Source organism: Andrographis paniculata, unplaced genomic scaffold (assembly GCF_009805555.1).
Source record: "Andrographis paniculata isolate CXL003 unplaced genomic scaffold, ASM980555v1 Contig65END, whole genome shotgun sequence".
NCBI classification, from domain to species: Eukaryota; Viridiplantae; Streptophyta; class Magnoliopsida; order Lamiales; family Acanthaceae; genus Andrographis; species Andrographis paniculata.
The window spans coordinates 4,236,220-4,253,039 of NW_026137601.1; the positions used below are offsets into that span (position 1 = coordinate 4,236,220).

Below are 16,820 nucleotides of genomic sequence, written 5' to 3' on the forward strand. Positions count from 1 at the left end.
ACATGTTGATAATACTAGTTGGAAATCAGAAAATGTGCATTGTGATATTCAATTGATGTTGATATTGTTTTTGATTTTGGTGTGTATATGAAAACTGCTGCTAAGCAACACACTGATATTGTAAACAAAATGTTGTAATCTCTGATGTGAAGAGTATGTTAGATGATGAAAGATCTAGTGAAACTGATATTTTTGTTGGCGATTTCTAATTTTATCTGTTCCAAGGCAGCTTGTGAATAAAATTGAAAATATAGTTTCTGAGATTACAAGTAATGTAGGAACTGATTTTGATAATAATAAAGAGATTGAAAATTACCTATTTGTTAAGGACGAGGTTAGAAATAGTCCTAAAGTATTCTCTATGTTTGGTAATTTTGATTCATCTTCTTTACCTAGAGGTATGTTTGAGAGCTTACATGTGGATAAACCTATGAGTGATAGGAAATTGTTTAATCCCGAAAGTAAGTCTCAATGTTTAGTTTAGTGTTAAAAGAAGATAAGAGCTCATTAGTTGATAATAAATGTTTGAAATTAGTTCTTGGGATTTGCTATTGACTTCTTTGTATTATGTTATTATTGGTTGTGAATGATATGAAACTTGTGAAGTTTGCTACTATTTTTGGTAGTATGTCACATTTACAACATAGAGTAGGTTTGTCGATAATTGGATTTGAATATATTCCTGTTGTTGTAGATACAATGTTTTAGAAAATTAAGGTTTTGTATCTTGTTTGAAAATTATATGCTTTGATACATTTGATTAGCTGTGTTCTACAATGTGTGTAGATGACAGACTAAATTAATGTATTTTGACTAACTAGTTTTATGTTTTCTTTGTGCAGACAAGTAATCCAAATTATTGGGCAATGATGACCCCAATCTCCCATAACCAAACTTAGATGGAGGATTGTTATAAAATTTTGATCAATGATAATTTTTTAGACCAATTTTGTATCCACCACTAAATACACTCAAATCCAATCATGTGGCCCACTAACATCCTTGGTCTGGACCTGCGACCTATACCCGTACCCTATCTGGATCTGACCTGCGACCTAGCGCCCTTGACCCGCGTTTATTTCTATACTCCACGAGAACCGTCCGATTGAGGGATTAAATCTTGGTCATTTATTTGACTTTGCCCTAGATATTTAAAGGGGGAGGACAGAGGCGCCGTTACATACAGGTACATGTATTTATCCATCTCCTTCTCTCTCTATACACTTTTCTCTCTCACCTCTCACCTTTGAACTTTTCAGCGACGACTGTTCAGACGAATCCATTGGCGGTGCCTTTCTCATGTTTGTGTGAAGTTCCTTGGCACGATTCTTCATCCCATGTTGCGATCCGAGCTACAAAGGGCTCGTTTCGTTGTTGTAGGCTTTCGGTTGTTGTGGTTTGTATCGATTAACCTTGTTTCTTGTATGCGGGGGTATTTTCTTCTTGTGTCGAGGGTTTTTCTAACCGGTGTTTGTGTGTTAGTCGCGGTTTGGGTTTGTTTGTGTCGATTTTGTACGTATTGGGAGATTTTGGGGGCTGAGCCTAAATCTAAGCCCTAGTAAAAAAATTTCTCTATTTCGTTAATAAAAACTCGTTTTCGATCGTTATTTCATTACAGAAATATTATTATATTTTTATTTAGTTCAATGTGCATTACATTTATTATTATTCTTTTTTTGTATGCAATTAGGTCGCACATTTTTTTCTTATTCTAAAGAAAATATCAATTTTTTTTTATTAAGTTTAGACCTCTATATCAGTACAAATTTTCATTTCCAATCTTCTTTATTCCGTACTAATATGCCATACCTATATATCTTGGATTTCCATATACTTGTGCCATATCATACATACACACCTTTACTTACATAATCTAAATACAAACATTATCCCAATCATAATACGTCTTCATTATCTTAGCTGACCTATATGAATGCCTTGAACCATCTGCACCGAGACCCCTTAGGGTGTGTTCTTTTAACTTTTTTCTCCCACATGTTTTTTCAAAAATATTAATATATCACACGCATTCATTATTTTTATATATCATATACAATTCTCTATACCTCACATAAAAAATATCCCTTCAAATTATCTCACAAAACAAATACAATATTAATCTTTCAACATGTCCTACCTCAATAAATTAATTCTCCCATAACACCAAATCAAGGCTCATCACTTATTCACCATTCCTGACATAAATTAGGATTATCTCCATGTATGAAACAAACTTAAAAGAAAATGTCTAATATATTCGATAATAGTAAATCAAACTTACAAATGAAAAATTGAATGAAAAATAGGATAAGTTAAATTCCAAAAACAATAACTCCTCTTAAGCAAGCACTTTCGAGAATCTACGGACTGTCTGAGGCTGCCGATGCGTCTTTAGTCTCTCACGCAATCGATTTGAAACTCAAACAATCGATTTGCCCTTTCGGCTACTCGAATCACTAAAACCCTAATGAATCTCTCTAAAGATAAATAGGGAAAACCCTCTCTAAATGTTTCTCAATTCTAGGTTTTGTGTACAAGGCTATATATACTAAATGGTGAATTTAAGCCACACATCTTGATTAAAATCAACAAATCACAACTTCCAAGCAAACAAGAACCTTCGATCGGATCCGGGCTGCAATCGGTCCGTCTAAAGTCGGATTCGAGTCATCTAGAGCCGTGATAATTTCCCTTCCTACTTGGCCTTTGAAGCTACTACTCATACCCCAATTTTGCCAGCCATCTCAATTTCCCTCCCCATTTCTCTAATATGAAATCCTTCATAAGAGAAGATTCCCTTTGCACTATTTCAGAGATAGTAAGACAAAATTGGACCATAGCCGAGCAATTATATTTGGGAACCCCTTTGCTCCATTTTTAGTCAACCCATCCATTAACCAATTCTTTTCCTTAAATATATGAGTCACTTCCACAGCCTTATAATGGTCAAAGAAGCTAACAATAACTTGAATTTTTGCATCCATTATCTATGGATATTGCGCTTTCCTTTGAAGTCCTGAGACAATCATAGACGAATCACTTTCCACTACTAAATTTGGAACAAAGAATCGAACTTCCTCTAGCTCCACGTCTATGGACTTAGAGATGCTAATATACTTAGGGTGTGTTTGTTTGAAGAATTATAATGGATTTATACTATTCACACTAATTTCCTCCCTAAAAAACTTTAAATCAAATATTTATTTTTTATTTTTTATATTATTCTAAAAATCAACTTTACATTCAAAATATCACATAAAAATTTATTTATATTACATCATACAACTATTCTTATTCAAATTTTTTACTATTCATATTCCAACCCAAACTCCAATTCCCTAAACAAACACACCCATACACATAATCAAGATGATCATTTATGAATCTTCATGAACCACCACACCAATCCCTGGAGTGCTTGAGCACCCCATCGCTAAGGCATCAATATTTATTATCCACTCCCAATTGCCGAGGGAAGCCAAGGTAAGTCAGTAGTTCTAACCCATGCCTTCTTCATCCTTGGAACACTTGTAATCGTTCCAGATTTTCTCGAAAAAAAACTGCACTACAATATGTCCCCGGATATTTAGCATTGAATCATTTTAATACTATCCATATTATCCTTTCAACAATGTTTGATTTCGATGGAGATTTTCCTTGGAAAACTACTTTATTCCTCGTTGTCTAAATGCAACAGATTATTGCTAAATCCCAAACTACTTCCTTAGATTTACTTTTTTGGAGATGTTTCCAACTCATAAAGAGCCTCCGCACATCCCTTGGAAAGGACCACAAAATATTGAACCACCTAATCACCGACCACCATAGTTGAGTAGCGAAGTTGCATTGCACCAAAATATGATCAATCTCTTCATCTTCTAATACACACATTGGACATTTTAGCTCCCTATTTATCATTATTCCTCTTCTGGCCAAATCCATTTTGACAAGGATTCCTTTATTGAGCACCCACCACAACAACAATTGGACCCTGGGAAGAGCAACACTTTCCCGAATCAGGTCTGCCGTCAAACCACGTACTTCCCAATTAAACACTCCTCTTCGAAGTTGGATTGGCTATTTCCAATGACCATTTGACCACTCCCCGAAAGAGGATACACACCTCTGTTCTAACAGTTTATACAACTCCATCAACCCATTTTACAACTTTTTTTTTATCTTCTTATTATACCATCCTCCGTGATAACCTTCCCACAATTTGATAGCATCTTTGAGATCCGAAAATCTTTTTGCATGATCTCTTTTATTCTCACCCATTCCAAAAGCACCGTCCCAACTTTTCTTTCATTTTTTTTTTTTTTTACAGAAATTAATATCTAACAACCAATGATTAAAAGAACAAAAAGGTTTAGGCCCCCAATCGATATAACCCACCTCTAGAGATGCGGGCACATGATTAGACAGACAATCATCTTTACTTCTTTAGATCCAACCTCTTTCATCCTGCATCCAACCTACACTCAATAAGAATCTATCTATACGAGATAGGGACCAACCTTTATTCCTTAACCATGTAATTTGTGGCCCACAATTGAGTGATCTGCCAACTCCAATGAATGGACCAATTCCCTAAAATCTTGTCTAGATCTTGAATTATCACTATTCTTGATTCTTTCATCTAAATATTATATACGAAACATATTAGTATTTATTATAAAATCAAATTAAAAAAGAACAATTATTATTTAAATGCACAACACATAATACAATTATTCTATATCAAAAATGAATTAACTATACATAAAGTTTGTCGGATTTGGCCTCCCAGGATCGACTAGAGTTATATATATATATATATATATATATAGAAAGATTTAATATAAGGAGGTGAGAGAAAGTTGATGGAGGTGGGACAAGAGAAAGTGTAGCAATCATCTGTAGTTTATTTCAATTTCCGAATACAAAATTGATGATTGAAAATAATAGGAGCAAAAGTATTAATAGGATCTCATAAACTCAACGTTAAACAAAAAAGGAACAAAAAATTATTTAATAATAGCTAATGAATCCTACCTAAACTTCAGGAACAAGGAGCCACTTACTCAAAATATAACTAAATATACTCTAAACTACTTAGTCAAACTGTGACTTGGTGTGACACACCGGCCCGCAAGGCACGCATGTCGGGATTATAGACTTGCCCCACAAGTCAACACGAGTCCCTTCAGCGTGCTTCCGTCCTCACTCACGGGCACTCTAAGAGACTTCCCAGGGGGTCACCCATCTCATATTATTCAGCAAACACACTTAATTCTATAGTTCTTTCAGTAAGGCTTCCGAAAAAGAATGTGCACATTGTTGACATGAGTAGTTTATTCAATCTATTTAACCTATATTCAAACTCGGATGGCCTGACACTGACTCATCCGTGGGTGTTAGCCTAGCACCGGCCAACTCCAGGATATTACACTTGGTCTCATGTCAGGATAATTTATCCTGGAGTGACATCAACTATCATATGAAGAGTTCCGTTTCTACTGCCTGAGCCTTCTCACATCTACAACCCTCCATTCTGTCGTTGAATGACGTTCCAGACCCCTTGGGTATGTCAAGTTAACCGGGGATAGACAAACAACATCCCGACGTTGTCTTTCACCCCCTGCATCCTACGGAACAATCGACATATTATTGAACCTAAAATATTTGGGCATGCACCCTACGGAACCAGACAACACCAAGCTACATCACAATCTCAAAAAACACCGTATTCCACACAGTGCGAATGCTAACATCTTCTGCAGTTGCCCGCCAACATCGCCGTCAGTACCTTCCTAGCATCCACCACCGACCCATACTTACACACATACTCCACAAAAGGCTCCGTATATGCCAGATATTTTTGCTTTTTTTATCACCCACAGTAGCCCCGTTGACTGCCACGGAGCCATCGGGAGCTTCCTTGCTCACTATACGGTCAATTCCCATGCTCCCGTCGTCCTCCCTTAACTAAAAAACGTAAAAAATATGAATCGGGATCACAACTACTCTGCAACTTTCAATTCAATTCATCCTAACCTACGTTGCAGCCGACCCGAGAAGTTTCAAAAGCCACCAAACACTGAAATTGCTAATTTTGTCGTTGATCTAGCACTTCAAAGGGGAAAATCTAAGTCGTCAGTAAACGATAAAACATAGCGAAACCTCCAGAGATTTCTCTAGTGAAGACGAAAAATGAGCGTGGAGATAACTCAGTCATGTTCTCCTCAACTTGATGCTCTTATACCATTTGTTCGATTTGGCCTCCCGGGATCGACTTAAGACGTATATATATAGAAGGATTTAATATAAGAAGGTGAGAGAAAGAATGTGATGGAGGTGGGATGGGAGTAGACATGTCAACGGGGCGGGTTCGGGATGGATTTTGCAGGCCCCGAGACCCGCCCCGCTAGAAAATATTAGGATCTAAGGCCCGCCTCGCCCCGCTACAACCCAGTCCCAGGACCCGCCTCGCCCCGAATTCTCCGGGTTCGGGGCCAACCAGACAAATCCGTTTTTTTTTAAAGAAAATAATAAAATAAATTTTTTTAAAAATAATTTAATACTAAAAAAACGTATGCGTCAAAGTACCAAAAAATTATAGTTCTAAAAATAAGAATAATCATATATTGATGGTAGTCCGTAGCGATAGCGGTCAGCAGTAGTCCCAATTATAAAGAGAATTATAGAAGAAACAAATGAGAATATAAATTAAATTTAGAATTAAGATTCTATTTTATATGTATTTATTTTAAATAAATAAATAATATAATTTATATTGTATAAAAATATAAATAAATTATAATAATTATTAAAATATCCAAGTTCGGATTTGGGTCCGAGGTAAAACGAGTTTATAATAAAAATCATAACCCGCCTCGAACCCGGCCGGGTCTAAAACTCAAAATCCACAACCCGTCCCGAACCAAATTTTTTAGACCCAAATATGTCCCATTAAAACCGAGTTCGGAGCGGATCCGAGGCTAACCTGGCCCATTTGACATCCTTGGACGGAAGAAAGTGCCCAAAGCAATTGTACTTTATTTCTATTTTTAAATTAAAAAATGATGATTGAAAATAATATGAGTAGAGGTATTTATAGGACCTTATAAACTAAACGTTAAACACAAAAGGAACAAAACTTATCCAATAATAGCCAACGAATCCTATCTAAACTTTAAGAAAAAAGAACCACTTATTCAAAATATAATTAAAAAGTACACTCTAAACCATGAGAATTTACGGCCCTCGATTGGGAGATCCGCCAGCTCCAATGAATCAACCCCATCAAATCTTGTGGAATCATCACTATTTTCAATTATTTCCCCTTCATCTAGGTTGGGTAGAGTTGAAGTCACTTAAAATTTTAAATTAAAATAATTGCATAATGATGTGATATAAATAGGTGTTGATATGATATTTTGAATGTAAAATTGATTTTTTATAATAATATAAAAAATAAACTATATATGTTTGATGTGATATTTTTTGGAGAAAAATTTTAGATAAACAGTAGATTTTTGGCAAGATCCCTCAAACAAACACACCCTAAGTCGCACAATTGCTTCTCTATTATTTTAGTTAGATTCTTTCGCCGACAAATTTTACAATTATGCTAATATTCAACATAAATTTGACAAATGCAACACAACTGATCGATCCAAAATAATATATTATATATATTAGCCTCTAATATTATATATATAAAACATACTAGTATTTATTTAAAAATCAAATCAAAAAACGAAAAAAAAAAAACACTTATCATTTCAATGTACAATACATAATACAATTAGTCCCTATCAAAAATGAGTTTTCTATACATAAAATTCAAAACCCAAAAAAGCACATTAAAAAAGAATAAAAAACCAAAAATTTCACCAACAAATTTGCACTAATCAAATCAAATCAAACCAAACAGCACATAATATATCATCATCATCTTTCTCGCAAACTAGCTACTTCATCATTAATATTCTACGATCAATATCGACCATCCTCTCTGAATTTATATGCATGCAACATAATAACAAAAGAAAATCGAGTAGACGTTGTTGTTACCTTAAAATTGACGACGAAGAAGATCAAACAACGACTCCGGAAGCCAAGAGTTCCTTGTAATCCTTCCTGATGCCCCAAAGAATCTCCCCACATTTCTTCATGGTCGGTCTGCTGTGGCGGCTGGTAGCCAAGCACTGCAACGACAGCTCAAATATCTTCTCCATGGCTAAGTTATTCGCCGGAGACCGAACCAATCTCGGATCCAATGTTAAAATGGCCTCCCCATTTATGAACTTCTTCATTGCCTGAAATTTCACCATAATAACCATTCACAAGGAGTTTTTTTTGTTTAGGAGATTATGAAGAATTTATACTATTCCTCATTTCCATTCTTTCTTTTTTTTTTTTTTTTTTTTTTTTTAAAAAAAACATCAACATATCATATTAAAAAATTATTCTAATTTAAATTTTTACTATTCAAGACTCAAATTCAAAACCCAAACTCCCAACTTATTACCCAAAAAATACAATAACTCTCTCCATCTATTAAAAAGGTTTACTCGTTTTCCATTTTTGTCTCTTCAAACATAAAATTACATTTCTCTTTTTAATAAGTATTACCACACTATACATTATAGATACATAAAAAATTTCAGTTATTTACATCAATTATGATACATCAAATCAAAACACAAGGGGAAAAACATCTTTGCATTCAAAAGTACTACTAATACTATTAAATATTATTATTTTTTAATTTACACACCAAAAAGTAATATAAACTTTGCTAGTGGACGGAGATAGTATAATATACAATATATACACATAATAATAAAAGTCCATAAAACACTCAAAACATCATTTTCCATAATAATTCACGATTCGTTATACTTTACAACAAAAAGACCTAATACTATAAATATTATACAAACACACTCAAGATAGATATATTTTTTTTTTTCTAACTCTATGGAGAATCTCGGTTGAGTCCATCTATACCCAACCGACACAATTCAAAGACCATAGCAAAGCATGCATAAAACCTTAATTCACTTTTACTAGAACACTTACTGAAATTTTTGTAATCCTAACTTTCTTCTCATCTTACTGAAATTTTTGTAATCCTAACTTTCTTCTCATCTTACTGAAATTTTTGTAATCCTAACTTTCTTCTCATTTTCAGTAATTTTGATGAAGAAACACCTCATTGGACTAACAATGATATCGATATTGATCTCTCCAGGAATTATTTAACAGCGAAAGCAAGTTGAATGCGTATATTTAGTACGGAGATTAAATGAGAAATGGAGACAAAAAGATATATATATATATATTTACCCATCTGGCAGTGATCCGTTCCTTGTACTCTCGCTTAGGCTCGATGGGGCGTCTTCCAGTGATGAGCTCCACAAGTAAAACACCAAATGAGTATACGTCGCTCTTCTCTGTGAGCTGATAAGTTTTCAGGTATTCGGGATCTAAGTAGCCAGCAGTTCCCTTAACTTGTGTAGAAACATGAGTTGCCGTTTCACCATCAGCTGCCAGCCGTGCAAATCCAAAGTCAGCCACCTTCGCTCGTAGGTTTTCAGTTAGGAGAATGTTGGAAGATTTGATGTCTCTGTGGATGATTGGATGATCTGCATACAGTAACAAGCAGTTTCTCAGTTACAGAGGCTACACAATGAATGTAATTTGGTCTGGTGAGCAGAACAAAAATCGAAACCTGTGTACATGTGAAGATAGGTTACAGCATGAGCTACATCAATTGCAATGTCCAGCCTCGAAGAAAAATCAAGTATGTTACCGTGCAAACCTGCATTTGTCGTAAAGAATTAGTGTCGAGACTTAAGGAAAAAGCTTAAGCTCCCTCTGCCTATAAAAGGCTTAGAATAAAAACCAATTATCTATCACTTAAGAAACATTAACGTATCATGGGATTAAGATCAAGAGAGAGAAATCAGAAGCTAATAGACGACTCATCTGTTCTACACTATGAATACCAATCAAGGTTATTATTTTATTCGATTAATTCATAATATTATTGTGAGGATCATGAAGTTCAAGATCAGTAAAATTATTAATCAAATTATGTTTATGCTTACATGATGCAAAATTTCAAGGTGGGATAAAAAGAGCTTACAATCCAAATGCTCTCTCAAGGTACCATTTGGAACATACTCGACCACAATGATTCTCTCATCGTCATGCTCCAAATAGCCGTAGAACTTTACAAGATTTAGATGCTCCACTTTTGCTAGAATCTGAATCTCACTCTGGAACTCAACTCCTAAGTGTTTGTCGTGCACGATCTGCAGGCAAGAAGATAATATAACAAACAACAGCAATGGTAGAGATTTAATTTTTTCTTAAATGTGCTATATTGTAACCTTCTTGGCCCGTTTAACTGCAACTAGAGTTTCATCTTCCACTTGACCCTTGTAGACGGTTCCAAATCCACCTTGTCCGATTTTAAGGCTTGGCGAGAAATTTTTCGTTGCTTTCTGAATTTCTTCCATGGTGAATTTAGTACTCCCTGGCTCCCTTGTATGAGTTGAATTGTTCGAAGTATCGTAGATGCTGCGGTATTTTGAACTACGATCCTTCCTGCTGCGAGACCTCGACGATTCTGATGGAATAAAGAGCTTATGATCAACATATATATATATATATATGTGTATGTATGTATGTATATACATTCAGTGAGCTGAGTCCTAACAGAGATTCACAGATTAGCTTAATGTTCTTCATCCAGTACTCATATTTCAATTCAATGTACGCTTTCTATAAGAGCTAAAAACTATTATAAGGTTTGATTTGTTTATTTGCAAACAAGCAATGATCAAACATCAATTACTGATTATCTTAAAAAATTATGCTAACTAAAATTATTTCCCAATTTTCAAGAAATAGTTCCTTTGCGCCAAAAGAAAACCGCAATTTCAAAAGCTAACAACAATTTGAATCTGAAATCCTGTGAATCGCTAATAGTTTTTTTTTTCTCTGTACATTCAATTTTTTGCTCAGAAAAACGAGCCTCATATTCTTTCAGCCACAAGTAAGTCGAAATCAGGACTTCAAATTAGCGATCAGCGAAAAATCAACCATATAAAATTAATGTTCCCTGCTAAATCGATCGCGTACCAGAAGAACCATTGGAAACGTTGCTCAAGTTATTCTCCCGCTCAGGCGGCGTGAAACAACTCACCAGCGCATCCGCGACGGATCGAGCCGCGCTCCTGACCGAATTCTTCGCGGTGGAGCTGGTGCCAAGCTTGCGAGAAGGAGTGGAACCCAAAGCGAAGTTGGAGGCGGACGACGACGACGGCGTGGATGAATCCTGCGAGTGAAACAAATTATCAGGCGGACTGTCGGCGGAGCTCCGCCTCCGGTAACCGATTCGTGGACTTTTCATGGTAGACGCCATTTCAACCTCCAGAGCTGCTGCAAGTGGAGGGAGAGAGACAAAAAAGAGAGAGAAAGGGCGCGTTTGGCCGCTGTATTAAATTAACAGTTTTGAGTTGTTCATCAACAATTATTATGACGGCAACTTTGACTTTTAATTATTATTTTTTAGATTTATGAATTTCTTCAGAAATTACGTACAATTTTCTTTTTGTTAGTTTCTATTGCTCTTTGAAATATTATATTACTTCAGTTCGGTTGTAAGGTCAAAACATTTTTGAATATTAATTATTATATTAAAATATAATATAAATTAAAAAAATTATAAATATATTTTTATATATATCATATTTTAATATTTTATAATACTAATACAATAATATTTATAAAAAAAATTATACAAATATAAATATATTTTTAATATTAAATATAATAATACAAATGTAATACTTATTAAATATATATTTTATTTCATCGAATATTAGTATAGGAGTAATATTTATTTTCTTTACTATTATGAAAATTATTTAAAATATGGGTGGGTGTGTTTACTTGTAAGGTTTTAGTTTTGGATTTTAATTTTGAATAGTAAAATTTTGAATTGAAATAGTTGTTTGATTTGATATAAATATGTATTGATGTGACGTTTTGAGTGTAAAATAAGATTTTAGTGTAATAAAATAAATAAAAATGAGTGTTTGATTTGATATTTTTGGAGAAAAAAAAAAGTAGTAAAATCAGGTGTAAAACTTGACAAGTAAACACACTGTTTCTTTGCAATTTAGATTGGGATCTTCTACTCAAATAATACTCCGTTAAATTTACATTAATGTTTGCAAAGTTAATAAATTAATATTTAATTTACTTTCATTTAATGTCACTGTTTTATTATTTATTTTCGCTTTTATTTTTTTTTAATTTTTAATTAAATTTTCAAAAATATTTTTAATTTTATTTTTATTTTATCTATTTTTCAATAAAATATTTAATTTTTTTTTTTGCCCCAATGGTTCTAAATGAGTTGACATGATATTTTGTAAAATGAATAAGTATTATACTCTCTCGTTTGGTCCGATGTATCTATTTGGTTTTTATATTAAATTTAAAAATAATAGTACTAATATTTAATGATTAGTAAAAATATGTAAGATTGTTTTAACATTTTTTTTTTGAAAATACAAAATAAAATGATGAAATTTAGAGGTATTTTGATATTTAAATATGATTACTTTTATTATCATTGAAAATAAATACTCTTGAATGAGATAAACAAAAATAATAAAAATAGTATATGTTGTGACGCAGTTAAATTTCTTTTTAAAAAAAGACTTGTTCATAACTCATGTGTAACTTAGAGTAAATCCCCTTATTTTAAAAATTGCAAAATGTTCTCTTATACGCACGGTCACACGTTCAACCCCTACATCACCAAGTCATCCCAAAACATTTTACATTTTACATTTTCGTCTGTCCCAAAACAATAGTCTACATTTTCATTTTTGATAATTAACTCTCCACATTTACAAAATTATTCTCACATTTTCACAATAATAAGTAAAAATATTTTAATTTTTTAGAAACACTTTTATACCCACAATCCCAAATGTACATGTTGATTTAAAATTGAGGGATATATATCTTTAGAAAAATATCCAAATAATAAAAAATTGTATAGAATTAAAAAAAAAAAAAAAAAAAAAAAAAGAAGAAGAAGAAGAAAAGAAAAGAAAAGGAGGTTCCAGTTAAAATAGTTAAACCTGGCCCCACCGCCATGCAGTCATATGAAATAATTAAGGGCATGTTTCTTTAGTCAATTTTTCTTTAGTCAATTTTTTCAAAATTTTACTATTTGAATTTTACTTTTTTCAAAAAAAATATATTTTTTTTTGTTCTCACAAAACATTACATCATATATTATTTTCAAACAAAATGCAAACTAATTTTTTTCTAAAGTCATCAAAAGAAATAAATAAGTCCAGGTTTATAATAATAATAAATTAATTTTATTTCCAGCTGGCTTTTTCTTTGACTAACTTCAATTTTAAATTAAATCCCACAATGATTGGAAGACTAATTGATTTTATAAATTTAGTATGGTTTTACATGTCTTCTTATAAATTTTACAAAAATGAACCAAAAATTCAAAGATGGTTGGTAAATGTTTTTCATGTGTGTAATATAAAATTCAGATAGCAAGAAATGTAACAAGTTACCAACCATACCAATAATTATAGTACTTAATTTTAAATTAAAATTAAAATAATGTAATAATTCATATATCATTACTTGGCTTTCAAGGGCACTTCACCTGTTGGTTAATTTGTGGCATTTCTCCAAATCACTAATAATTGCCTTAGTAATGTGAAACTTAAAATAAATTAGGGTAAACTGTTTTTTTAATTCCGTAATTGGACATTTTTATCAATTTAGTCCTCTAAGTGGAGCATGTCGCAAATTAGTCCCATAAGTAAAAAATTTTCGTTGTTTTAGTCCTCCGGCGCCGGAGACGCCCGCGTGGCTCGCCGGAGGTGACGTGTCCGCCAGGTGTCCCGTCAGGTCAGCGATACCCGGCGGACACGTGGATTTATTTATTTTTTTTCATTTTTTTTAATTGGACCAAATTAAAAAAATTAAAAAAATACAAATAAAATTTAAAATAAATTAAAAATAAGTTTTAAAAAAATGAAAAAAAATAAAAAAAATCAACGTGTCTGTCAAGTCAGTGACACCTGGCGGACACGTCACCTCCGGCGAGTCACACGGACATCTCCGACGCCGGAGGACTAAAACAACGAAAGTTTTTCACTTATGGGACTAGTTTGCGACAGACTCTATTTACAGTACTAAAATGATAAAGGGGTCAGTTACGGAACTAAAAAAACAATTTACCCAATAAATTAACAAACAAACAAACCAATCCCCGTAACAAAGGTGTGTTTGTTTTTAACACTGTTTTCAATATCACAATTTTCAATAAAATAAATTACTATGTAAATAATAATAATAATAAAATATTTTAAAAATATATTCATAATTTTTAATAATTAACAATAAAAAAAGAGTAAACTCTTTTTTTAGTCCGTAACTGATCCTTTATCATTTTAGTCCTGTAAGTGGAGCATATTGCAAACTAGTCCCATAAGTAAAAAATTTTCGCTGTTTTAGTCCTCCGGCACCGGAGACGCCCGCATGGCTCGCCGGAGGTGAAGTGTCCCGCCAGGTCAGCGACACCTGGCAGACACGTGGCTTTTTTTTTCATTTTTTTTTATTTTTTAGATTTTTTTAATTGTACCAAATAAAAAAATACAAATAAAATTTAAACTAAATTAAAAATAAGTTTTAAAAAAAATTTAAAAAAATCCACGTGTCCGACAGGTCAGCGACACCTGACGGACACGTCACCTCCGGCGAGCCACGCGGGCATCTCCGGCGCCGGAGGACTAAAACAGCGAAAACTTTTCACTTATGAGACTATTTTGCGACAGGCTCCACTTACGGGACTAAAATGATAAGAGGTCCAGTTACGGACTAAAAAAACAGTTTACCCATAAAAAAATTAATAATTTTTAAAGCTAAAGATCCTATTCTGATGAAAATATTTCAGCATTCATGCCGAATGTCTTAGAAAATTAATATTTAAATTGTACCATTAATTTATATTATTAATATAATTATTACTTTCGTTCACCACCAATTTATCCATTTGCATTTGTCATCATTTTTTTAATTTTAAAAATATCCTTATATTTATATAATTTTTTGTACAAATTTTATTTTATTAGTATTATAAAACACCAATAAAAGTATTTTTGTAGTTTTTTCTTAATTTATACTATATTTTTATATAATAATTAATATTAAAATATAATAATTAATATTTAAAAATTAACATGCAAAAAGTAAATAGATAGATTCACAGTGGATAGAGGTAATATTATAATTACAATTTGAAACAGTCAACAAAGGTGCTGCTGAAAAAATATTTTTAGCACCTATCTTATCGATTTTTAAGCATTAAAAAATCAGGGTTTTTTTTTCATATAAAAAATTTGTTTATGTTTGACACGGATTTAAAAAATATTAATAGTGACTAAAAAGTATAAAGAAATTATTTTCTTGTTCTTATAAATATATAAAAAATAGTGACATATGTGTAATTATAATAAAAATATATATAAGAGTAATTTTATGATAATATAATTATTTATGATAATAAAACTACTTCCTTCGTTTCAATACAATAGTCTTATTTACCATTTTTGTTCGTCCCAGAACAATAGTTTTATTTTCATAAATAACTATATCACCATAAAATTACCCCTACTTTTTTATTTTTATTATACAATTACTACTATTTTTTACACTAATACATTCACAAGGGCAAATAAATCCCGTACCCAACTCAATTAAGATTATATTTATGAGACAGAGGGAATATTATTTTTGGACAAATATAAATAATAAAATAAGACTATTTAATTGCAACAAAAAAGTATGAGGTTTGGAGAATTATATTATTAATAAAATATATATTTTTGTTGAATTATTAATTAATTTTTTTTTAAAGTTAATATAATATACTCTTTGTCCAGAGGAAATTATATCAGTTTATTTATTTATTAAAATTATGCATAGTCTATTTATAATAAAAATATTTTATCCACTCATAATTTTTTTTTATTTTAATAAAATAATAATTATTTTATAATTATTTTTTCTATTTATTCCATTATTTTTTAATTGTATCTTTAATAAATTTATCGTAATATTATTATATTATTTTTTATCTATCATAGTTTTATATTAAAATATAATTATTTTTTATTCTTAGTGTACAACCAAACAAGCGTAAACATCCCGGACTATATATTAGTATTTGTTATATAAATATATATTGTTTTATTAAAATATTTATCAAGAATGATATTACTAAAAGAAATTGATAAACAAACCCACTATTTACACTATTATTAATTTTTTATTAATATCACATAAAATATTTAATTTTCTTATAAAACAACATATTAAATATCTATATTTTATATTTTCAAATAATTTTAAAAAATTATGTATATGTTTCTTTACATTAATTTTTTTTTAAATTTTACTTAAACTAATATTTTTAAAAAAAATGCATTTTTTCTTCTCACAGAATATTCCGTCTAATGTTATTTTAATATTAAATACAAATTAACTTTTTTTAAATTCAACCAAAAGAAACACAATCGATATTTCAAAATCTCTTCAGTAAACTTTAAAATAAGATTTTATTTTTATTTTTATTTTTATATTTATTTTATTTTGAATATATATGTATATACATATTCAACATGTTCATAACATGGTTCAGCAAATGTTATTTATAGTTCATTGTATTTAGACTAAATTTTACATTTCTATTTTATTTTTATTTTTATTTT

General features: G+C 31.5%; 1 protein-coding gene across 2 annotated transcripts; it reads right to left on the reverse strand.

Moving 5' to 3' along the window:
• Positions 1 to 7,872: 7,872 nt before the first annotated feature.
• LOC127262652 (calmodulin-binding receptor-like cytoplasmic kinase 2) lies at positions 7,873 to 11,504 on the reverse strand. 2 transcript variants are annotated; one of them, XM_051291446.1, is made up of 6 exons: positions 11,140 to 11,504; positions 10,386 to 10,624; positions 10,139 to 10,307; positions 9,722 to 9,811; positions 9,337 to 9,635; positions 7,873 to 8,303 (listed from the first exon to the last, which is right to left on the reverse strand). In XM_051291446.1, the coding sequence occupies exons 1-6, from the start codon at positions 11,420 to 11,422 to the stop codon at positions 8,082 to 8,084; spliced, it is 1,302 nt and encodes a 433-aa protein (XP_051147403.1). In that variant the 5' UTR covers positions 11,423 to 11,504; the 3' UTR covers positions 7,873 to 8,081. The 2 variants fall into 2 exon arrangements, with proteins under 2 accessions (XP_051147403.1, XP_051147404.1); XM_051291447.1 differs by having other exon boundaries at positions 11,204 to 11,347.
• Positions 11,505 to 16,820: the final 5,316 nt, after the last annotated feature.

What these genes read in the sequence shown, in the direction of transcription:
- LOC127262652 (XM_051291446.1), bottom strand. Translation starts at nt 11,422, where the DNA reads ATGGCGTCTACCATGAAAAGTCCACGAATCGGTTACCGGAGGCGGAGC. An exon ending in CAGTTAAACGGGCCAAGAAG is followed by an intron (nt 10,308 to 10,385) that starts GTTACAATATAG and finishes TCTTGCCTGCAG; the next exon opens with ATCGTGCACGACAAACACTT. An exon ending in AACGGATCACTGCCAGATGG is followed by an intron (nt 8,304 to 9,336) that starts GTAAATATATAT and finishes GTGAAATTTCAG; the next exon opens with GCAATGAAGAAGTTCATAAA.